The 25,287-nt window shown below is 47.7% G+C and overlaps 1 protein-coding gene across 1 annotated transcript in view; it reads left to right on the top strand.

Moving 5' to 3' along the window:
- Positions 1-1,422: 1,422 nt before the first annotated feature.
- Positions 1,423-25,287, top strand: part of LAPTM5 (lysosomal protein transmembrane 5) — a 45,901-nt gene continuing 22,036 nt past the window's right edge. The window contains exons 1-2 of the mRNA XM_074976412.1: positions 1,423-1,554; positions 19,732-19,825. Of these exons, the coding sequence (XP_074832513.1) occupies positions 1,477-1,554; positions 19,732-19,825 (172 nt within the window). The 5' untranslated portion in view covers positions 1,423-1,476. The remainder of the gene's footprint in view (positions 1,555-19,731; positions 19,826-25,287) is intronic.

Below are 25,287 nucleotides of genomic sequence, written 5' to 3'. Positions count from 1 at the left end.
CAAGTGACTGGGCCCAATTTTCACCCATAAAGAGTCAAGTCTAAAGGTGCCTGACCACATCCAGTCAGATCTTTTGCCCAGACAAGGGAAGTCTGTTTACTGCAGTCAGAGAGACCCTGAGTAACCACTTGCACCAGCCCCTGCTCAGCTGGGACTTCCTCCAACCTGCCTTGGGCAGTTGTAGCTCCCAGCCCAGGTGCAGCATTTAAGTCCCTCTTGACTTTGGCAGTGGGGATGGGAGGTGGAAGGAGCAAGAGATGGGAGCCAGTGGGAAGAGGAGCAGGTGGGGGCTGGGTCTTGAGGGAAGATATGGGGAGGAGAGGAGGCAGGGTAGGGGATGGGCCTTACAGGGAAGAGGAAGACGGTGTGTGTGTAGCAGGGGAAGTTCTGGCGCACGTGCTGGAATGCCTGATTTGCAAATATTACCAGACTGGCAGCCAGAAGTGCAGGTGACCAAGGGAAGCCATGAATTGGGCCCACTTTTCTCATACTGATGATGCATGATCCCCTTCTCGCACTCTGTCTCTTCTGTGGCCCAAAGACATGGGATTGCCCGAAAGCTCACTTGCCACTGTGGCACCTGCATACTGAGGGGGAGGTTCATGCAGAGCAATGGCTTATAGTACACCTGACATTAGGTACCTGGGTGCCTGCTCTGTGCATGGGTTAGGTCAGTTACAAGCCCACCAGCAGAAGATCACATCTTCCGGGATGATCACAATGGGTGAATCATGTGCAAGATGGTGTGTGTGTGTGTGTGTGTGTGTGTGCGTGCTCCTTTGATGTTGGTGCAAAAAAGTCCTGGGCACTTGCAGTGTGGCAGAATGGCCGCTTTGTTGTTGCCATTGTTGTCTTTATTTTTACCCTTGTAATTACAGACTTTAGTTTAAGGGGAATTTGTGACATTTTCATAATAAAGCCAAGGTTTGCAAAATTGGGAGCCTCTATTTAGGTTCATAAATCTAAAGGTAGTGACTTAAAGCTGGTATTTTGCTAATGGCTTTGGCCCTACCCCATAGGCCATGGCCCCAGCTGGACCAATGGGCACCCAGCCGCTTCTGTGCAATGAAGTGCACATCTGAAAATGGGCTACTAAATTTAGTGCCTCCCTGTGATTTTAGGTGGGTAATGTTTATCTGAAAGATCTTAGCTCATGCTTTTCCTCTTGGTAATTGTACAAGGTGGTTTTGGCTTCATGCCAAACATAACCACCCCAAGGCTGTGCAGGAAAGGAGGCTGCCACTTGTAACCTGTCACAGGGCAACAAGGAAAGATCAGCTGCTTTCAACATCATTTTGTTTTCTCTTGGGTTTGGAAATTGCAAAGAATTCATGTGACGTTGGAGATGACTTTAGACATGTATAGAGCAGGAAGGAAGTTGAGCAACAAGATGTAACTTCCCGCTGTTCGCTCTCTGTACTGCAGCTACCCTGATTCCAACTGCCTGAGCTCCACAACAGTTGAGAGGGATAAAAAATGTCTCCCCAGATACCCCCAAAATGTTTCTGCTTCAACATCAAGACTGGAACAGTCTTCCTTGGCATCTACCACATGGTAAGTTATGACATACATGTACAGATAGCAAAGCTGTAAATGGTCAGAAACCAAATTATTCCCAAAGTCAGTGTTGACTTTCCTATGTTCCTGAGAGGTGGGTGGAAGGCTGATGAGTTGAGAGAGGTGGAAAAGAGAAGAGAAGAGAAAAAAGATATCTACTGTTCTCGTTGTTTTTTTAACTAATTTCTTCTGTCAGAGCAGATGGAAATTCAGTCCTTCCTGTTTTTCCTTTGCAACTCAAGTATGAGCCTTTGCAAATGCAGCCAGTGTTGTGAATCACACAGGTTTTCATTTCAGACAGGCAGATCCATTTGTTACAGGTTGTGCAGTGGGATAATAATGCAAAGGGTTGTGTAAGGGTTAAGATTACAAAGCTACAGAGAGCTGTGGGCGTGCATGTGTAAAAATCGCAAATGTGAATGTCTTTAATTTTTCCCACAGCTTTTAGCCATTGTACCCAGTTTGCAGTTGGTTTCTGTTTGAACTTGATGTCCCTGTAAAGCTACCATGGCTGTCCTGGAGGATTATCGCCATATAGGCGGGAGGAGAAATATGGTGTTGTTGGAGGGGGCACGGAAGGAAATCTGATCCTTAGTGAACCCCAGCTACTGTGAGTGCTGCTTGGTGCCATAGGTTAAAATAGCTTTCCGGTGGCTGTAAATCACACTGAGGCTGTTGCACAGGCTGCCCAGGATGGGAGAAATATGAAAATGGCTTCAATTCAGCTCTCCAGGTATGCTGGGCACCTTCTGGATGCAGCCAAGGAGAAGGGCCTCGAGCGGTCACCCTGCAGGCCGGGAGACATTGTGTGGTTGTGCTTCAGTGGGATTTTAGGTTTCTCCTCTGAAAAGTCCTCATAACAGTCAGATGGGAACAGCATGTGCTTCCCTCTGTTTCAGACCAGCATTCCTAGGTGAGCCGCCCATGAGCACTATATCTCTTTGCTGGCTTGCCAGCATCCCCTGGGAGCTGCAGCTGCATCATCCCTTCCAACACAAAGCCGTGGCTTAAACACAGCACACTGGCCTACAATGTATATATGGAGTTATCCCAGGATAGGGCCAGATGGTCAACTGGTGTGAACATTGAGCTCAGTAGAACTAAGCCGACTTGCCCCAGCTGAGATTTTGCCCACCCTGTTCAAAAGGAAAACAGTGTGGAACCTTGAGTTGTCCCGGTCTCCCTTTATACTAAGATTCCAATAATTGATGGACTACAAAGGGTTAATGAATCAGCAACAGATTTTATAAACAGGCTGCAGACAGGAGGAGTGTGTGTTATTTATGGTTACAAGCTCAGCAGTAGCAGGTGACACAACCAACCTGTCAAGCAGTTGGATTCTAGAGCATTATTGCCAAAGCCAAATGTTCACAACGATGCGTCAGGCCCTGAAATAACTGGAGTACGCCTGAACAAACTCCTCCTCTCTCTGTGCAGACCACTTACATCACCAGCCCATCTGTAGTCGGGGGCCTACTGCTCTGCCCCCAGGCTGGTGGATGGGAAGTGGAAAAGGCTGGGTGTGCTGAGGGCAAGCGGCACTCCACCAGGACAGCTGATGTGGAGGGGGAAGTCAGCTGTGCCCAGATAGCTGCTACAGCTTACTTCCCCTTTGGCACCGGTGAGCAGGGACTAAACTGTCATTCAAAGACTCTTATTCATAAGGCTACCACTGCCGTGTAAGGGCCTGTATTTCTACGATGAAATGTCTTGCTTTCTTCATGCCACTTAACCAGTGTCCAGGATGCTCCTGCATATTGCAGAGGCAGGGTGAGGGGTTTGGCAAGTCTCTGAAACTAGGCTGCAAGCCTCTCCTCATTTTTCCCTCCTGCTGAGTTAGTCAATGGGTCCTTTTCCAGGCTGGCTATATTAAACAAGCAAGCAAGCAAACAAACAGGCTTTCATAGCTAATGGGAAGCTGTGAATGAGTGAGGGACAGAAGGCCCCTTGCAAAGCTGGGTTGACACTAGAAGTTTCCCAATTCAGTGTATGGTGAACGTATTATCATGTCTCCCTCCACCCTGTTTTTGCCTTCAGAAATTCCATGGCTTTTTCTCATCTGTCTATCTATCTATCTATCTATCTATCTATCTATCTATCTATTTTTTCCTTCTCTAGATCGGAGAAAGGGTTCTGTGAAAATTCAAAAGCTTTTTCCTTCCACCAACCAAAATGGTCCAATAAAAGTATTTCCTCCCTCACTTTGTCTGTCTCTCTGTCTGTGCTCATTACGTACGTTTCTACCTTCAGCTGCTTATAGGGTGCCAGTCAATCCACAACACAGCGATCCGAGCTCCTCCTTGGTTTGCGTACACTGACAGCTCTACCCTGTGTGTCTCTTTCACACTAAAAGCTGTTTCGCTGCAGAGAAAGCTGTCTAGTGTCAGCTCTTAGAAGGTAAAATATAAGAACAGATTTTTCCCCTTTTCTGTGTTCTTCACCCCATTTCTGCAGCCGAGCACAGGAAAGAGGATTCGTGCCCCAGAAGGTACTTGGGTAATTTGCTACATCAATGGTCTTCATTTGTATCAGTACAAATGATAGTTGTGGACTGTGATGAATCCCAGGGATGCTTGGTGATAGGAATGCCATCAAACACCAGCACTGAGGCTTTGTGGTACTGTCTTGTATTCTTGTAAATTATATTTGTCTCATTGTTGAGCTCCCCATCGACTGCAGAAATAAATCCTGGATGTTCTCCACTGCAGGGGGAGGCAGAGGAAATGAGAGAGCGAGCCCAGGCCCAGGGTTCAGGCAGAGTGAACAAGGGCCACAATGGTTAGCACAGAAATTCACGTTTTGTTTTAAAAAGAAGCAGGGATGTGTTAGTTCCCCTGGGAAGCACAGGCTTGAGTTATCAGCTCCCAGCAGCTGAGCCAGGCATGCCATTGCTTTCTACACCTTGCACGAGCACAGCAGCTGGGCTTCATTCATCATTAGTCCTTCACTAGAGCTAAAACAGGGCTTCAAGGGTGAGCCCTTTGCAGCACTGACTGAGAGAGTCATCACCTTTAAAAGTGCATTGGGAAACTGAATGCTAAAACCAAATCACTTCAGCAACCCCCAACACTCTAAAGGGAGGTGACATTGTTTTTCCTGATATCCAGCTATAAACCTCTCACAATGTAACTTGAGACCATTGCTTCATGTTCTGTCAACTGCCACACTGAGAGCAGCCTCTCTCCATCCTCTTTAGAACCACCCTCTTCAGGAAGTTGAAGGCTGCTGTCAAATCACCCCTTGCTCTTCTCTTCTGCAGACTAAAGCTGCGTCTACACGTGCACGCTACTTCGAAGTAGCGGCACCAACTTCGACGTTAGGCGGCGAGACGTCGAAGTCGCTAACCTCATGAGGAGATAGGAATAGCGCCCTACTTCGACGTTCAACGTCTAAGTAGGGACCGTGTAGACGATCCGCGTCCCGCAACGTCGAAATTGCTGGGTCCTCCATGGCGGCCATCAGCTGGGGGGTTGAGAGATGCTCTCTCTCCAGCCCCTGCGGGGCTCTATGGTCACCGTGGGCAGCAGCCCTTAGCCCAGGGCTTCTGGCTGCTTCTGTGGCAGCTGGGGATCTATGCTGCAGGCACAGGGTCTGCAACCAGTTGTCAGCTCTGTGTATCTTGTGTTGTTTAGTGCAACTGTGTCTGGGAGGGGCCCTTTAAGGGAGCGGCTGGCTGTTGAGTCCGCCCTGTGACCCTGTCTGCAGCTGTGCCTGGCATCCCTATTTCGATGTGTGCTACTTTGACGTGTAGACGTTCCCTCGCTGCGCCTATTTCGATGTTGGGCTGAGCAACGTCGAAGTTGAACATCGACGTTGCCGGCCCTGGAGGACGTGTAGACGTTATTCATCGAAATAACTATTTCGATGTTGGCTGCACGTATAGACGTAGCCTACGTGAGCTTAAATCCCTTAACCTCTCCTCATAGGTCATGTGCTCCAGCCCCCTAGTCATTTTCATTCCTCTCTACTCCACTCTCACCAGTTTGTTTTCATCCTTTCTGCAGTGGGGGACCCAAAACTGGACACAATACTTCAGATGTGGCCTCAGAACCAAATAGCTCCTTTGGCAATGCTCCTATTGATGCACCCCTGCATGCTGCTGGCCTTCTTGACAACTAGGACACACTGTTGGTTCATATGGAGCCTCTTGTCCACTGTAATCCCCAGGTCCTTGCCTGCAGAACTCCTACTTAGACAGGCAGTTCCAGGCCTATAGCAATGCTTGGGATTCCTCCATCCTAAGTGCAGGACTCCACACTTGTCTTTGTTGAACCTCTTCAGATTTCCTTTGGCCAGTCCTCCCATTTGTCTAACCCTGACAGATGCTGGAAACATGAGCAAATTAGGAGCTCCTGGTGACTTCTGAATACAACCAGGGAGGCAGATACTCTGTCTAGCCAGGTTCCCCAGTAACATCCTTCACAGTGGTATGAGAGCACCTAAGCAGATGGTTCTGGATTCAACATTGCCATGTGCTTCATGATAATACAGTAAGTCTGGCTTCAGTGAGATCAAGAAATCTGATGTGGTTCAAGAAATCTGATGAGGTTTAACAAAGAGAATTGTAGAGTCCTGCACCTGGGGTGGAAGAGTCCCAAGCATTGTTACAGGCTGGGAACTGACTGGCTTAGCAGCAGTATGATGGAAAGGGACCTAGGGGTTATGGTGGATGAAAGGCTGGATATGAGTAAACAGTGTGCCCTTGTAGCCAAGAAGGCTATCAGCATACTAGGGTGCATTAGGAGAAGCATTTCGAGCAGATCTAGAGAAGTAGTTTTCCCATCTGTTCGGCACTGGTGAAGCCACATCTGGAATATTGTGTCCTGTTTTGGGCCCCCCAGTATGAAAAGGATGTGGATTTGTTGGAGCAGGTTCAGCAGAGGGCGACAAAAATGATTAAGAGGCTGGAGCACAAGATCTATGAGGAGAGGCTGAGGGATTTGGGCTTGTTTAGTTTACAGAAGAGAAGAGTTAGGGATGATTTAATAGCAGCCTTCAACTTACTGAAGGGGGGCTCTAAAGAGGGGGGTGAGAAACTGTTCTCAGTGGAGTCAGATGGCAGAACAAGGAGCAATGGTCTGAAGTTGAAGAGGTGTAGGTTAGATATTACAAAAAACTACTTCACCAGGAGGGTGATGAAGCATTGCCTAGAGAGGTGGTGGATTCTCCATCCCTTGAGGTTTTTAAGTCCCGGCTGGACAATGTCCTGGCTGGGATGATTTAGTTGGGGTTGGTTCTGCTTCAAGCAGGGGGCTGGACTAGATGACCTCCTGAGGTCCCTTCCAGCCCTATGCTTCTGTGATTCTGTGACTTTACCTTCTATCTGCTTGTCCTCCCTTGGAGGAGTTATTCAGCTCAAGGAGCAGCAGTCCATCTTTTTGGTGCCTATGCTTCTTAGGTTCAATCCCTGCCTATGGACCTTACCCATGTGCAGATCCACGTGCAAGACCCACTGCTTGGATAAATGTTCTCCATCTCCACCCAGCAGTGGTGCTTCTCTCAAGCCAAACAAAAGGGGCAAATAAGAAGGGAAAAACAAAGGGGTTCAAAGCTGTTGGTATGCTATGTGTGTCTCAGTGCTTGGGTCTGATCCCAGCTTTAGGGATATGGTTACACTGACCTGAACTGCCGGCAGCAGTATGCAAAGAAGTGGTCTCGAAAATGCAAATGATCACTTGTTTGCATGTTCGCTCAGTAGCGGACACTGCTGCCAGCACAGAAAAAGCTGTGTAAACATGGTTCTACTGGCAAACCACCCCACCAAGAGGCAACTCACAAAGGGGGCATTTTGCCAGCAGAACCACGTTTCCACAGCTTTTTTGGGGCTGGCAGCAGTGTCTGCTGGTGAGTGAATATGGAAATGAGCTGCTATTTGCATTTTTGAGACTGCTCATTTTCATACTACTGCCAGCGGTTTGGATCAGAGAAACCATGGCCCTATCACACCTTGCTAAACAGAAAGATTAAGGGCTTGATTTTCATTACCTGAAGGCCACTTTGGCCTTGCAGAGCAGAGTAAATGGGGCCTGCCTGAGCACAGATCACAAAGCCAGGAAGGACCATTGTGACCACCTAGGACGACCTCACAGTAGATGATCACATCAGCTCCCTTCTGCATGTGGAATCCATGCAGCTATATTCAGGCCTTTTATCCAGGTCTAGCAGCATATAAAGAGGCTTTAAAATAATTAGAACCGAGCCCTTAATCCTTCAGTTTAGTGAGACATGTTTCCTCTTTGACATACATTTGCGTTACACCAAATGCCTTCAGCTATCCCACCAGTTTCTCCTGAATCAGCCCATAGTGATGAGAGGAGTACTTGGCCTTAACATGCTACACTATTCCTGATTTTATAGAAATTAGTGAAGACCCTGAATTGTGGAGTTCAGAGCCAGGCCCTGATTTGGGTTTGACTCCAACTTGCAACTTATCCTTGAGTGCACAGCCATTCGCATTTGGTGACCCCACATTTAGGCCATTTTGCAAAATTCTGCAACCAAGCATGAACACACCTGATGCTCATTGGGTTTGGAGCTGCTGCTTCAATCTAGCTCCTGTTGTGCAGAACTCTAGGAGTCAGTTCCATCAATGTTCCCCAAAATAGCTCTCGAAGTGTTGACCTTTCATCAGCAGCAAGGGAAGAAGAAATTCTGAGCAGCATTTCGGTCCTGAAACACCTCTCAACAAAGTTGCAAAGTTTGTTCCAATTCAGGAAAAGTAGCATCTAATTAGCGCTGTCAGTTAATTGCAGTTAATTCATGCAATTAACTTAAAAATTAATCATGGTTAAAAAAACTTGATAGCAATTCATCACAGTTTTAAACAATAGAATTCCAGTTATAATTTATTAAATATTTTATTTTTCCTAAATTTTCAAATATATTGATTTCTACAACACTGAATACAAAGTGTACAGTGCTTACTTTAGATTGGTTTTATTACAAATATTTGCACTGTAAAAATGCTAAACAAAATAAATAGAATTTTTCAGTTTGCCACATCCAAACATTATAGTGCAATCTCTGGATTGTGAAAGTGCAACTTACAAATGTAGATTTTTTGCTACATAGTTATGCAAACATATATAAAAACCATTCAGAACAAAATAATGTAAATCCTTAGCAGCTACAAATCTGCCCAGTCCTACTTCTTCAGAGATTGTGCTGCCTCCCTCTTTTTTATATCATCCAAAAGTGAGAACAGATATTTCCATGATACTTTTGTAGCTGGTGTTGCAATGTATTTATGTGTCAGATATGCTAAATGTTCATATGCTCCTTTATTCTTCTGCTGCCATTCCAGAGGAAATGCTTCCATGCTGATGACGCTTGTTAAAAAATAATTAAATTTGTGACTGAACTCCTAGGGGGAGAATTGTATGTTTTGTGTTCTGTTTTATCTCAGATAATGACCCAGCACCTGTTTATTTTAAGAACACTTTCACAGTAGAGTTGACAAAACATAAAGAAGGAACCAACCTGAGACCAAAACTAGTGACAGCTCTAAATCCAAAGTTTAAGAATCTGAAGTGCCTTCCAAATTCTGAGGGGGACGAGGTGTGGCACATGCTTTCAGAAGTATTAAAAGAGATGAAAAAAGAGAATGAACACCACCAAAAAAAAATTCTTATACTGGTGACATCTGACTCAGATGATAATAAGGAAATATGCATTGGCCCGTTCTGTTTTGGATCATTATTGAGCAGAATCCCTCATCATTATGGATGCACATCTTCTGGAATCATGGTTGAAGCACGAAGGGACATATGAATCCCTACTGCATCTGGCAGGTAAATATCTTGCAATGTCTGGCAAATGACCATTCTCACTTCCAGATGACATTGTGAACAGGAAAAAGGCAGCATTAACTCCTACAAATTGTAACTACACTTTTCTTGTCTGAGTGATTGGCTCAGCAAGAAGTAAGACTGAGTGGACTTATGGGCTCAAAAGTTTTACATTGTTTTATTTTTGAAAGAAGCAGTTTTGTACATAATTCTACATCTGTAAATTCAACTTTCAGCATAAGAAGATTGCACTAAAGTGATTCTAGTAAGTGAATTCAAGTATTCCATGTTGTAGTAGAAATCAATATATTTGAAAAGGTAGAAAACATCAAAAATATTTAAATAAATGTTATTCTATTATTGTTTAATAGCCTCAATTTTTTTTTGTAATTTCACAATTAATTGTAATTCATATTTTTAATCATTTGATAGTCCGGCATCTAATGTCAGCATCTCAGAAATATTGCACAGTACAAATGGGTGTATCTATGTGATAGACTAGGAGAAAACAAATGTGTGTCGTCTACAAAGAATTATTTCTTCTTCCTAGAATTACATATCTGGTTTTTCTTGCATTCACAACAGCTGAGACGGAGGGAATTCCAGGCTCAGGCATCCTGTGCAAATTTGAAACAAGCCACTTAGCCTGTGTGTGTCTCCATTCTCCACTTTACCAATGGAGACAATAATCCCTCTTTTCCCCTGCTCTTAGCCTGGCATATTTATATTGTAAGCAGTTCAGGGCAGGAGTCATCTCTTACTTTATACAGTGCATAGCAAAACAGGGTCCTGTGCTCATATGGCATGTCCAAACACTGCCATATTACAGATAGCAATAATATTTCTTCTGCTCAGTTAGCACACAGCTCTAGGCTTGATCACTTCTCTGTTTACCACTTTCAGTGCTGCTTCCTGTACGCATCAATCGCAAAAACAAGCACAAACCACAGTTGTTCCTGCCTCTCATTTTCTGCATCCTTTTTCAGGCCACTTTTTCAAAATGAAAGGCAAATATAAATACTGTGAGAAGCTGAGTCAGATAGAATGTAGGCAGTTGTTTTTATCTCGGTTGGGGGTTTGATCTTGCTTCCAGTGCCTGTCACAGGGTCCCTTATCTCACGAGCAGCTCTGCAGAGAACTTGGTGAGGCCTGGACGAGCTCATGGCCTGTCTCACTTCTTCTTGATACCAATTCAGCACTTGCTGTTGCCTTGTGTCCCTAGTAATTTAAGTAGTGTGTCCCTTTGGTGCAGCCTCTGGCCCCAGTAGTGTCCTAGCCCACTGAAGTGCATGGAAAACACCATCTTGTCTGCCTGTGGGTGGAGGTGGTTGGGAATTTTTTGACAAAATGTTTTTTTCATCTGATTTTTCAAAACTGAAACATTTTGTTGGTAAAGGTCAGTTTGGATAAAACTTTCTCCCACCCAGGATGGAATTTACTGGACAGACTCATATCACGCCTGTAACCAGCCAGGCTCGGGTTCCCCAGAAACGAGGCTGCACCCAGAAGGCGAGTGCTATATTTGGTTTATTGAAAGTGCGTGACACCCGTGATGGGAGCCCCGGAGACGCCGCAGTCACCAGTGGGGGAAAACCCGACGCGTCGGAGCTTCGCTCGGAGAGAGGCTCTGTAACAGGCCTCCTAACACTAGCTGATACAGCTGAACTCATTAACATAAGATTGCCTAAAATTGCCTATGCATTTCTATCACTATCACTTGTGGCCTACTGCCAGCGTAGCCTTGAAGTCTGGGCAAGCAAGCCTTGTATGCACTAGTTCTCGTGGCAGTTATTTTGCAGCTTTTCACCTTGCACAGACTGATCTGTTTAGATTCTCCTGAGGATTCACAGAGGGGTCGGACTGCACTCTCAACCGTTACAATGTCTTCTCGCACCCTACACTCCTCCCCGCGACCCCTTTGTGAATTCCGAGGCTAGTAGGAATCAAGTGAGGTGGTTGTTGCTCTTCTGGCAACACAGCGTGCACCCGTGGAACAGACTTGACAACAGCATATGAGGGCAGTGAAAGCAAAGTTACACAAAAGGGTATAGTTTTGCAAGAGCGCAGGAGTAGCACTGACACCTATAAAGCATGTGTTCATGAGCTGTCCCACGGCCATACTGTGGGGCAGACAAAAGGCAGACGCGTTGATGGCAGTCTGTGCCAACGTTACCCATATGTTGGAGCTGTCACTGCTACGTGGGCCCCACTTTGAGGCCATTGCTACAGCAGTCCAGAGGTACCCGTGACCCACCCCATTAAGGGGATCGGGGTTTGTACAGTAACAGGGGCGACGCCTGTGACCTGCTCAGTGTCCTGCAAAGCCCACACCACTGCTAGGATCTGCTTTTCCAGGGGGGTGTACCCGCTTTCGGCTCCGCGGAGGGTTCGTGACCAGAAGCCGATAGGTTTTTTTCGCTGGGTTCCTACCTGCTGCCACAGACCCCAGGACGCCATGTCACTGGCGGTTGTTACCTCCAGTTCAAATGGTTGGCCCTGCAGCGGTGCAGTGAGGTGGGCATGTGCCACCACTGCCTCTTTGCAGAGCTCAAAGGCCCGTTGGTGCTTCTCTGTCCAGTTCCACTGGGTGGCTTTGTGCCCAAGCTCCTGTAAAGGATGCATAAGAAAAGCAAGGTGAGGAATAAAAGCACGCCAGAAACCGAGAAGGCCCAGAAAGGTTTGCAACTGCTGTTTAGACGAGGGTGTGGGGAACGCCTGGATGGTATGCCGCACTTTCGGCGGAATGCATTTGTCTGTACCCATCCACAGTACACCCAAGTAGACCACACTGGTGGCTGGCCCCAGCACTTTCTTGGGGTTAATAGCCCATCCCTGTTCCTGCAAACCTGTTACAACAGTGTCTAGGGCAGCTTGAACAGTCGGTTCATCTGGTCCCGAGATCATAACGTCGTCGATGTAGTGGTAGCAGGCCATCTAGTCAGGGAGGTCCAGACACTCCAGATCGTCCTGCACTAGCTGATGGCAGATCGTCAGGGAGTGCTTAAAGCCCTGCGGTAACATGGTAGACGTGTGCTACTTTGTTAGCCACGTGAAGGCAAACTGCTCTTGACTCTCGGGATGAATGTCAGTAAAGAAAAACACATTGGCCAGGTCTATGACGGCATGCCACGGCAAGGCCGCCACGGTGATGCGCTCCAGGATGGTAACCATGTTCGGAACTATGGCCGTAAGCTCCGGGGTTACCTTATTGAGTTCCCAATAGTCCACTGTTATACGCCATGATCCATCCGGCTTCTTTACTGGCCAGATGGGGCTGTTGAAGGTGCTCAGCGTGGGGCGAATAATCTCCGCCTGTAGCAATGCATTAATAGTGTCACTGATCTCGTGCTCTCCACCAGGAATGCGGTACTGCTTGACTGACACTGGGGTCTGGGGGACCGGCAGGCGCACAGGGTCCCATTTGGGATGTTCCCGCAGTAGGGGCTCCACAGTTCTGATTGCCCAAATGTATCGGGGGTGCCCAAAAGCAAACAGCCCATACTGTGTGTTCACACACCGGTCATGCAAGACATGCAATGATGTATTCATCTAAGGGTGCAGCCAGCACAGTTGCCCGAAAGGGACGGGCTTTCCCCAGCGTGAGGGTGACCTCCACCGAATAAGCGGTGGTCTCCGGTCCTCCGAGGCTCTGCATTACCACCGCATGACCCGCAGTCTGGGTAGAATGCAGAATGGTCACTTCGGCTCCAGTGTCTAACAGAGCTAACACATGCTGCTCCCCTCCCCAGGGCCACTTGATGGTTAATGGGACGAATGGGTGCCGGTCCCCTGCTAGCTGTGGCACCGCCACAGCCCGTACCTCAGGGGACCTGCCTCCCCGTCACTTCCTAGGTGGAAGGGTCCAGTTGACCGGGGCACTGGGCTTGGTCCTCCCCCCAGCTCCTGTACCTTTCTGTGGTGCCTGAGTCTCGCCCGCCCTCTTGGAGGCACCCACATCCTCACTCCGCTGAGTAGGCAGCAGTTGTAACCAACGCTTGTACAAGTCTGATGTTGGCAAACCATTGATCTCCTCACGGGGGGACTCCTGCCTTCAGCAAGTCCGTCCACATGGTTCTCCGGGTCACCCAAGAGTGCCCTTTCTCCTGTCCAGGGGCTCCCGCCCGACCACCTTTTCCTCTTGTGGCGCGGACTGCTTTCGCGCATATGACAGCCTCTAACTGCATCAACATTCCAACCAAGTGAGCTACATTCCCGCCCGCTGCCATGACCACGGCCATAAGGGAGGCCTTCAGCTCGAGGGGGGCAAGGCGTAACAGAGTGGCCTTGATGGATTTCTGGACCCCTATATCGTCCGGTCCCATGTCGATGAAAGCCACAGCCCACGCCATGCGCAGCTGCCACAGCTCACTCACCCCTTCTGGGATCGTATGCCAGGGCCTCACCAGCACTTCCAGTTCCCCTGGGGAGGGGTAGACCTGGTCCACCGCCGCAGTTAACCAGCATTACAGGGACGGCGCTTCCACGGAGTTTCCCTGTGCATCAGTAAGGCATCAGTAAGACCTTGCATAGTCTGCAGCGCCTGTCTGATCTGTGAATCCTGGGACAACATGCCCCTCTGGTGGAGTTCCGCAAGCAGCAGCAACACAGTGTTGCCCGCATTGTCCCACACACGCACTAGCCGGGCCAGCAGGCCTTCCCTGGCTCCTGCTTAAAACTCTTCACCATTTCCTGCAACTCACTTGTCTTAAATGTTAGCCAGACCTCATTGCAGCGACCTCCTTCTGCCCTCAACTCCTGAATGGGGCGTGCTTGTCTCGGGTCGGTTGCACAGCCTCCCAGTTCACCACCTCCTCCTCCTCAGACAAGGAAGAGCTCCAAATGTTCCCATCCCAGGTCTCAGGGCCCCAAGTGGCTAGTGCAAGGACCGCATGCACTTGGGCCGTTGACACCGGTTCTTTCCCTAGTTTCATGCGCCGCCGATTCGCCACTCTCGCTGCCACCACCTCACAATGATGGGTTAACTCTTGCGTCCTTTCAGAGTGTGAGGTAACCACCTCCTGCGCTATCACCCACACATCTGCCAAATCGCGACATTCCTGCTCCTTCCCGCCAGCGCCTTCTGCAAGTGGAGAAGCTCATCATCCAGGGCCCAGAGGGCAGTTAGGAAATGCCATGCTACCTCTCCCACTGCCCTTTTTGATGTCCCTGGCCGGTGGCTCAGCCGCAGCCGATGCAATGCCCCTTCTACCTGTACCAGCGTCACGCCTGCCGCCTCCTGCAACTCCAGCCAGTCTGCTGGGGCTGCCCAACAGGCCACCATCTGCGCTACCGGCCCCCGTCACTACATCAAGGGCCATCCTAGTATGCGCTGCAGGGACAGCGCTGGCTTCCCTGCCTCCCCTGCTTTCAACGAAAAAGGCATCGTACCTGGAGAACTCTGCTCGCTGCGCCAATTGTAGCCAACCAGGCTCGGGTTCCCCAGAAACGAGGCTGCAACCAGAAGGCGAGTGCTATATTTGGTTTATTGAAAGCGCATGACACCCGTGACTGGAGCCCCGGAGATGCTGCAGTCACCAGCGGGGGAAAACCCGACGCGTCGGAGCTTCGCTTGGGGACAGGCTCTGTTACAGGCCTCCTAACACTAGCTGATATAGCTGAACTCATTAACATAAGATTGCCTAAAATTGCCTATGCATTCCTTATCACTATCTCTTGTGGCCTTCTGCCAGCATAGCCTTGAAGTCTTGGCAAGCGTGCCTTGTTCTGCACTAGTTCCCATGGCAGGGTTAGTTATTTTGCAGCTTTTCACCTTGCACAGACTGGTCTGTTTAGATTCTCCTGAGAATTCACAGAGGGGTCGGACTGCACTCTTGACCGTTACAATGTCTTCTTATACCCTACAACGCCCCCTGGAGGCTGGTGGCACTCGCGCACAGTACTGTTGACAGCCAGTCAGTTCTCTGCACAGTCTGAGTTGCAGCTGGGTCTTGACTCCTGCCATCCCCCAGTTCAGATAAGTGTCTGAGCTCCAAGGCTACAGAGCCAGCCTCTGTCTTGCCTTTTGAAGATCTCCTCTGGGAGCTGTTCCACTTCATAGCAATATGCAACGGGCCAGAGAGAGACTTTCCAGCTCAGTTCTTCAGGTGCTGCCCAGCTCTGTGAAAGATCAGAGGGCAAGTTTGTCCCTCCAAACGCTGGACCTGAGACTGGTCTCCCACCTGCCAAGTGAGTGCTTCACTTGTGAAGCCATGCTGGGGTAGAGCTCTCACTCTTGTTGTTTCTTCTCATTTTTTTGCAAGGTCTCCATTTTGTCCCTCTGCAAAATGGGAAAGTTTTTGAAATCCCAAATAGTTTTTCAGGCTGAGCAGAGCAGCTTCATGGATGGCCAGTAAGAAAGTTGCTGGGAGGGTAAGAGAAAGATGGCACAGAAGGATGTAAATTATTAACTGGAATCCATAATATACAGAGTGTACAGTTTACATTCATGGCATATACTATAATATACATGTGTGGTTCAGAACATACAAGCATGGCCCACAGTGTACAGATATGACATATAAGGTGCGTCTACACTAGCCAGTTACTTCGAAGTAGCTGGCACAACATCGAAATAGTATGCGTCGTGTCTACACGTGCCGTGAGCTATTTCGATGTTGAAGTCGAAGTTAGGCAGCGAGACGTCAAAATCGCTATTCCTATCCGAAGATGGGAATAGCGCCCTACTTCGATGTTCAGTGTCGAAGTAGGGCATGTGTACACGATCCACGTCCCGATACGTCGAAATAGTGGGGTCCTCCATGGTGGCCGTCAACTGAGGGGTTGAGGGACACTCTGTCCAGCCCCTGTGGGGCTCTGTGGTCGCCGCATGCAGCAGCCCTTAGCCCAGGGCTTCTGGCTGCTGCTGCTGCAGCTGAGGGTCCATGCTGCGTGCACGGGGTCTGCAACCGGTTGTCAGCTCTGTGGATCTCGTGCTGTGCAGGCCGAGTGTGTCTGTGAGGGGCCCTTTAAGGGAGCGGCTTGGGGCTTTGCTGGCCCCTTATTTCGACAGGGAGCGCTTGTGTGTGGGGATGCTCCTCATTTCCTTCTAGGGCGGCTCCTTTCGACATCTCCATTGCTACTTTGATGTTGAACATCAATGGCATCAGCCCTGGAGGATGTGTAGACGAAATGTGTTGAAGTAGCCTCTTTCGATGTTCTTACATTGAAATAGGCTACTTCGACGTAGCATGCTAGTGTAGACATAGCCTATGGCTCGTCCAGACGGGGCTCCTTTTTGAAAGGACCCCACGAACTTTGAAATCCCCTTATTCCTCTCTGTTGTTAGGAATAAGGGGATTTCGAATTTGCAGGGGTCCTTTTGAAAAGGAGCCCTATCTGGACAAACCACGTGGCAACGAGCCGAGTCAATTTCAAAGTGCCGCGGCTGCCAGCATTCTAATGAGGCGCTGAATATGTATTTCAGTGCTTCATTAGTAAACTTCGAAATGGCCATGCAAATGGCCATTTAGAAGTTTTGGGCTAGTGTAGACATAGCCATATAGTGTCTACACACACGTAGACTGAATCCTGTTTATGAAGCTCATGCAGCATATTCAAATTCTGTAGATTCTAAATTTCTATTTTAAGGAAACCCAACCCCCTCACCAAGTTACTCACCTTGAGGAATGTGAAAAAACCTTCCAAGAATAAACAATGTGGCACTTCCTCCCTGAGTTCTGCACAGTCTGAAACAATGGCTCTGTGAGGTGTCAACTCTATGTCAACCCATTGGTCCCACTGGGGCATTATCGCTGAAAGCTAATTATGGTACTTTTGATTTCACCCAACTATGTCCTTACTCACCTTTTGTCAACAAGGTGGGGTGGTGTATTGGCAGTGAAATCTGCAGGTCCTGTGTGCCACTACAAAGAAGGAAAGGCTTAGGGAAAAGAGTTACAAGGATAGGCCTGGGGAGACAAACAAGGAAAGAAGAAAAACAAAAAGCAGGAAGAGGAGAAGGCTGAAAGGGGAACCTTCCTCACCTCTCACCCCACTGTGATTCTGAAAATTTCAGTAAAACACCAGACAAAGTAATAACAGAACACGCTTCACAAAGGCCATACTTGTTTTGTGTAAACCTTGAATGAGCATTGACTGGAGCTGTGCTGTGGTTCTTATTTCCTGATGCAGGTTGAACCTCTCTAATCCAGAAATCTCTCGTCTGGCAAACTCCGTAATCCAGCATGATTTTAGTTAGCTGGAAGACCACTTACCATGAGTGTAGCCAAGTTTCCTGGCATTTACAGCCACCAGTTCTGGCTCTCAGTTTTCTGTGTTGTTGGTTAGCTGTAAGTTACTCCTAAATGTTTTGTGAGAGGCCAGTAAGCAGTGGAAGTGTTGGTAATATGCTAGAAAACACTGACCTCCCGTGGTACAGCAAATTCTCTCCTCCGACACTGGTCAGGTCGCAAGGGTGCTGGACTAGAGAGGTTCAACCTCTACTGCTAGCCCCCAAATGAAGAGACCCTCTTCCAAAAAGCATTTGAAATTCCAGACACCTGCTGTCTATAAGGTCCAGACCTAGCCCCAGGAATACAACATGCGAACACAGCACACCTGTGCCGGAATGCACTCTGGACTGACTGCAGGATGTTAATTCTGCTACCTCAGCAGTACCAATGGGCTGGCACTGAGGCTACTTTTATTCCAATAGGCTATGTCTAAACTGAAGGTTTCTGTCATGAGCCCAGAAGTCTCCCGACGGAAGTCTGTCACGTTAGGAGTGTTCTGCCGACATGCCTTCTTCCTCGTGGAATGAGGTCTCGGTAGAGGGTGTTTTGTTGATATCTGTCACCGTGTGGTTGGGCCAAATCTTGGGAACACCTCTCTTGACAGAAATATCAGCAGGAGATATGAAAATGCATTGCACAATTGCATATCTTTTGCCGACAGTTCTCAGCAATCTAGACACAACCAGAGAAATTCCCCTGCTGGCTGCTGCTGCTGGCTGTGACCAGGCTGATCATTCCTTGGGCTGTTGAGGACTCCAGTTCACATCCCTGCTCTGTCAAACCTGCCTCCCTCAGCTGCACACCTTGTCCATAAAGTCTCTCCCATGGGTTTTTTCACAGGCCTCATTTTTAGCTCCACAGGAGAACAAAAACTAATTCCAAAAACTAATTCTGTTGCTCTCTGACCAGCCCTACAGTCTGCAGCCATCACTGGGATAATACTTTCATAAGTTCTCAGCCTCCAAAGCTTCCATCGTGGTTGGAGTTACCACCTGGTTTGTAGCTGATTTGCCTGGAGGGGTGTGCTCATGGATTTTACCAGTTACCAGAAAAATAATTTAATCTGGTGACTTTTTTTCCCAGGGGTCTGAAGATTTAAACTGATGTCACAAGTGACTGGATCATTGAACATTAGAAGTGCCTGTGTCCCACTCAACATGCTGCTGTGTTCTCACTCCCACAGCTTAAGCTACAACAGGCCAGAACTGTTGAAAATGTGCCAGCTGTCTGCCTGCCAACATGCAGGGAGGTTGTACCAGGCTCTGAGTCACAGGACAGTGAGGGGAAGTGCAATCTTTTCAATCTTATCTATGTGTTATCTCTCTAGATACTGAGCAAGGAACTGTGAGGGGGCAGGTGTTGAGGAGTTGCCTTGTAGGAAGAGGATTTTTTTTTCGTTTTTTTCCTTTTAATTTCAAAGGTTGTAACTCTAAATTGAGCTGAACTCATTGTACAATTTACCCCACTTCTCTTTAGGCCTACAAGGGTGTCAAATTCTTTTGAGCATCTGACTCTTACATTCACTAATGGACTGCATGCTTAGGGACTGTCTATACTAGACCTAAATGTTGATCCTCAGTACACAATTCTAGCTACAACAGTTGCATAGATGGAATTTTCTTATCTAGGAGCAGCTCATCTGGCCATCCTTACTGAGGGAGGTTGATGGGAGAAACTTTCCCTTCGACCTCTCTTATTCCTTGTGCTATCAAGGAATACCGGGGTCAGCTCTCAAGCCCTGATCAATTTCATGCATCCCTATTAGATGTGTAAAATTGAACACCAGAAGCTCTCCTGGCAAGTGTAGATATAACCTGAAAGTAAGACAAAAATTAATTTTTCACCGCAGCGCCTGCTAAAGGGCAATGGAAGAAGCAGTGTGTGCCAGTGTACGGTGCTGGGGCTGAATGAGTTCTTTCCCCACGTCTCCTATAAATTCTGTCTGTAAATGTCAGACCCACATCATTCTGTGTCTCAGTTTCTCCTCAGTCTTTCACAGAGCAGTTTCAATCCATTAGTGTTTGCCAGCCCTTGAAGACCCTGAGGCCAGTTGTGCTGTAGGAATTCCAAGTGGTAATGATCTCTGGGAACTGATTGATAAGAAATTTGCAAGAAGGTTGTGTAACCATCCATCTCCTCTGCTTTTGCTCTTCTAGGTCATGAGCATACTGCTCCTGATTGAGTACTCACTGGAGGTGGCTACTGGGAAAGGGTGCTGCAAAGCCCTGGTCCAGGATTACTACGTAATCGGTAGGTACAGGAGAGGTGAAGAGCTGGGTGTGAAAGTGTGTGTTCAGTCTGGCATTGCATCTTCTCCAGATCTTCTTCAAACCAGGGGGAGATGCTGACACTCAGAGCAGAGAGGACTGAGATGGAAACATCAGACCCCGCTCTAAAGTGTGTATTGCTGGGGGTCGTAGAGGTTTTTATTCAGCCCATTGTAAAACTAAGGGCCAGTTGCCATGTTTGCCTTTTGGATCCTGACCCAAAGCCCATTCAGTAAAATTGCACTTTTTTCCTTTGCTTTCAGTCAAGTTTGTCTCAGATCCCTAAGCTGTCCTCTGCATCATACCTCCCATCTCCTAGCTTCGCTGGGCCCTGCTGTCCTCAGCTGGGTTTCCCCCACCACCCCAATGTTCCTGTCACATATCTCAATTACAGGTGCTGACTTTTCTTTTTCTCTAGGTGTCAGGGGCTATTCCTCACTCCACATTTTGAGTGCAGAAAGTGGGGCTCCACAGAGACCTAAAATTACCATGCCGATACACAGGCTTTATTTTAAAACTTCTCAGGGTCACAGGTACCCTGGTGACTGGAAGGTAGCTGCCATCACCCCAGTTCTGGAGATCATTTTCCCAGGCAGGCACACTGGGGACTGCCCCCTGTGGTTAAAACTCCAACCCCGTTCTCCCCTCCACAGAGGGCTTGAGAACCAAAACAAGCCCTAACTTGTCAGAAGCTGTGAACGAAAGGCATGTACACAGACCTTTCTCAGGCATAGGTATCAGATTGTTTGTTCAAAAATGATTTATTCACAAAACAAGAGAAAGTAAATCACAGGTTGAACGCAGAGAAAGATATTCCCCTGAGATTTAACTTAAAAGTTACAGGGGAAAAGAACACCACAAAAGAGAAAACAAAGCAGCCAGTCCAACCAAATTTAAAATAACCATAACCTGATCATGTCTAATTACACATTTCCCTTTTACTTATGCATCTGTGGCTGATTTTGCGACAGTCAGTATATTTCTGAATGCCTGGGAAGCATCTACCCCGGTCCCTGGTCTTCCTCTCTGCTTCTCCACAGGAAAGAAAGACCCAAAAGGTGCAATTGTTCTCAGTTTAAACAAAGCTACTTCACTCCCATTGGTTCACCTGGGATTCAGGTTACCTCAGGATATTAGCCCCTTCCCTGCACTCTTTCATGACACCAGTTTCTCCCTCCCTGCTCAGTCCTGAAGCCACACCTCGCTCTGCTCCTTTTCCCTAAATCCTCATCCTCACATCACCTTTTCCAGCTTCCTGTCTGCACCCTCGCCAAGGCCGCCTCCTGCCCTTCACTTACTGTTCTCCACCCTTCCACAAGCCTCACCCCAGCAGCCAAGCAGCTGTGTGGTGCAACCACTGATCAGCAGATTGTGGGAGCTTCCAAACAGATGTGGCTGGTGGGTGCTGAGCACCCCATATATTTTTCATGAGTTCTGAAGCCCTGGAGTACCCACAAACTTGGCACCTGTGCCATCAATACCAGCTTCCTCTTTAATCCTGTCACTTCCCTTCCCGCACAGCCTCCAACTCCCTGCACCTCCCTTCCATGCTGTCTGGAGGGCCTTGTCAGATCTGGCCCTCCCACTTACTGGGATCCCATTCTTTAAATACCCCTCTGAAACCACCTCCCCCACTCATGCATCTGATGGAGCGGGTCTTTGCCCACGAAAGCTTATGCTCCAAAATATCTGTTAGGCTGTAAGGTGCCACAAGACTTCTTTTTGTCTTTCAACACTGGCCAACAGCTGGTGCATCAGTAGGAATGAACAGAACAGGGAATTTAATGAGTGATCCATCCCCTGACATCTAGCTCAGAGCAAGCTTTTTAGAAAATTCTGGCTTTGGCGCTTTCCCAACTTATTATTGTTACTTGTTACACATATTGCAAGATGGTCTCAGCTCTCTCAACCTTTCATAAGGCTCACAGTACGTGGTGTTTGAGATAAGGAATCTCTTCCTTCATTTAATGAGAAATATCCTTCTGGGTACAGCTTGAGCACCTTGCATGAGTAGGACCTTCAGAAATCAAAAGGCAAATAAAAAGAACCTGAAGTGTATTAAAAATAAAACAACAAAAATCTCATGTTTTTTTTTTAAGCCCTTCTCATGATATTTCACTGAACAATTTGGCATTTCTCATTGTGGCAGCATCTAGAGTCCCCAGATAGGGGCCAAAGTTGCTTTGTGCTTGGCACTGTACAGTCATGGATTCATCATCTCAGACACCTCACCCTCTTGGTACACGAAGTGAGACAAGAAGAAGCAAGTGAGGGGAGGACAAGGCAACAGGGAAAGGATTTCATTCAAAACACTGCAGAAATGTTCAAACTGCATTATGCCGTTAAAGCCCAACCTCACAGTGTAAAGTTAAATAGTAACAAAGAGGGAGCCATGCTAGTCTATACACTATTAAAACAAAAAGCAGTCAAGTAGCACTTTAAAGACTAGCAAAAAAATAAACCATTTTGCTAGTCTTTAAAGTGCTATTTGACTGCTTTTTGTTTTGATAGTGTAAAGTTAAGTTCATTGTCCCGGGGCAGCTCCAGGTGACGCATATATGAGATCGGCCCACTGTCTGTCTAAGGCTACGTCCACATGAGAAGTCTCTGCTGTCACTCTCGGAAGGGATTTCTCGGCAAAACTTCTGTCGACAGATTGTGTCTACACATAAAAACAGATCAAAGGAGCAATGTGCTCTGTCAACAGAGAGCAGTCAGAATGCCTGGCCCTCTCTTGAAAGAACGGCCAACTAGAAGCCCTGGAAACAGGGCTGCCTGGTGAACTGGGAGCCTGTTGGTTGACAAAAGGACCCAGGAGCATCTACATGGCTGTTGCGTTGACAGAACACCGTCAAGAGAAGCATTGTACCTGAACTGGGAGAGGATTAACGCTGCTGGCAGAGGTGCTGGGTTTTGTTGAAAAATTGTCGACAAATTGTCGACAAAACACAATTGCACATAGATACTCTGTGGTTTTCCCCAACAGAAGCCCGGTTTAGGTGGGAAAAGCCTGTCATATAGATGTTGCCTAAGAGTACTTATAGGGCCTGTGTTGACATAGTATTTGGGACCTCATAATCTTTTCATGTATGTAACCCCAAAATGCCCCTGGGACTCAGCAGACCTGGGTTTAATTCCTGCTTGGTCATGGTCTTCCTGCATGACCTTGGCAAGCTGCTTTCTCTCTTTGACTCAGTGCCCTTTCCTTCATCCAGTGGCAATAACAACAATTCTCTGCCTCACCATGGTTCTGTGGAGAGTGAGGGATAAATACATTAAGGATTGTGCAGTGCTACAGACAGGCTGGAAGTTGAAGCTGAAGAAATTCAGTCTTTAAATGAGAGATTTTTTGTTAAGATGGAGGGTAATTAGCCACTGGAAAATTTAGTGAGGGCTGTTGTGGGTTCACCATCACTTGAAATTGAAAACCATCCAATTTTGATTTTTAAAACAGGTGTGCTCTAGTTCAAGCAGGGTTTATTCCAGGGGTGTCCTAGGGCCTGTGTTACACTGGAAAATGAGGAAATTAGACTATATTATCACAGTGGTTCTGTCTATCCTTAGAATCCATCACTGTTGCACCATGAGCCAGGCAAGCATCTAAAAGATATACGTTAATTAGGAAGCAAATAGTAGCAATCCCGGCCTTATCTTGTATTATGCGAGAGCTTTCCAAACACAGATATCAAAGCTGCAAGCTAATATTAATTGACGAAATCTTATAAAAGCACAGAGGTGGCTGAATTTTTTCTGAATTTCAAGTTTTATTGATGTTTTTTCCACACAAATACAATTTTTGACCAAAATGAGACAATTTTATGAACTTTTTATTAGCTACACAACTCACCGAAAAATTCCAATTATCAAAATATTTTTGCAAAATTTGCTCTTTATGGTGTTTTCGTTATGGCCAGAAAAAGAAATACCAGAAAATCTCATGAGGAGAGCTCTGTGAAATATTTGTGGTGCACCTGGAGGGAAAAATGACATTTGAAAAACCAGTAGACTTCTTATAAAATGTTATTTTTATTTTTTTCATCCCATGCAACCTCTCATGTCTGTCAGCACTGCTGTAAATATACATTTATATTTTGCTTATAAATTGTGGAACAGCTGTAGAATGGAATATAAAATGTTTTAGTGGGAGAGAACCTGTGAGATTTCAATTTTTCATGACGTTTCCATATAAAATGGGATTGTTAGCTAGACATCAGTTGTTCCATCCACAGAATGAGTGGGGCAGCTGCACCAGGCCCTGTGCTTTTGGGAGCCCTGCAGTGGCTGCTCAAGCCATCCTCTGGACAGGAGTGGGGAGGATCACCTAGAGCAGGGCATGGGTGATGGGGGCAGGTGGTAGCAGCAGCAGGAGGTCAACTCCCATCCCCTCACCCTTCCACGCCTCTGTATACACCATGTGGCACGAGTAACAGCCTGCCCCACTCTGCTGTGGCCTCCTGGCCTGCTGAAGCCCACTTTGCCACAGCAGAAGGAAGTGGCCTCTGCTCCCAGAAGCCCGTGGGGAAGTGTGGCTCAGCAGGCTGAGAGGGCGTGGTGGGGCAGGGTGGAGTAGGTTGTTGCTCATGATGCATGGTGAGTGCAGGATGGGAGAGGCTGAGGAAAGGCAGCCACCAGCTGCTGCTGCTGTCATCTACAGCTGTGCTCTGCCCCAGGTAAGCTCTGGCCAGTCTGGTTGGGAGGGAGGGTGGAACAGGGAAGGGGTGGGACCTGCGGCATGCGGGTTTGCCTAGGGACCTGCTCTGGATGGCCCTGCTAGACATTGCATTTCACAAACCTTGAGATTTCTGCTGCAGACAGAAGCTGCTGTATGAAAAGATGCTATTTTTAACAAAACAAGCTATCATAGGTCCAGTTCTGCATGTGTTCCCCCTCCCACTCCACTCTGAAAGTTGCAGTACAGGTTGTACCTCCCTCATCTGACACCCTTGGTACCTGTGTGGTTTTGGATGAGGAGGTTTGCTGGATGAGGGGAGGTCAGGCTGATTGCCTGGAGAGTGGACCCTCAGTCCTTGCAGGGCACCCTCCTCAGGGCTGCGGGGCTCCCCCTGTGAGGCAGGGGTCCATGCAATTGCAATGCTGCCGATGGGGCTCACTGCCCACCTGACTCCCTGCCGTTGGACTGCTGGGGTTTCCCCGCTCATGGCATGGGTCCATGCAGCTGGCACTGCTGGCAGTGCTCCAAGCCCCAGCTGGCTTCCTGCGTCAAGGTTGCCAGGCCTACCCCAGCTGGGGTCCCAGATACTCTCTGGTTCAGCAACATCCACTGTCCTGCCAGACAGGGGGTGTTGCTGGATGAGAGAGTGCACAATGAGGGAGTTTTAATCTGTATTTTGAAAATTTGAAACGCGATCTAAAACACTGGCATTTCAAGGTGGATTGCAACTATTTCACAGAGGTCTCCCCAGAAGATTGTTGCTATTTCTTTTT

The sequence above is a fragment of the Carettochelys insculpta genome, chromosome 24, assembly GCF_033958435.1.
Source record: "Carettochelys insculpta isolate YL-2023 chromosome 24, ASM3395843v1, whole genome shotgun sequence".
Classification (NCBI taxonomy): Eukaryota; Metazoa; Chordata; order Testudines; family Carettochelyidae; genus Carettochelys; species Carettochelys insculpta.
The sequence above is the reverse complement of the archived record's forward strand: the minus strand, read 5'-3'. Positions and strand labels throughout refer to the sequence as shown.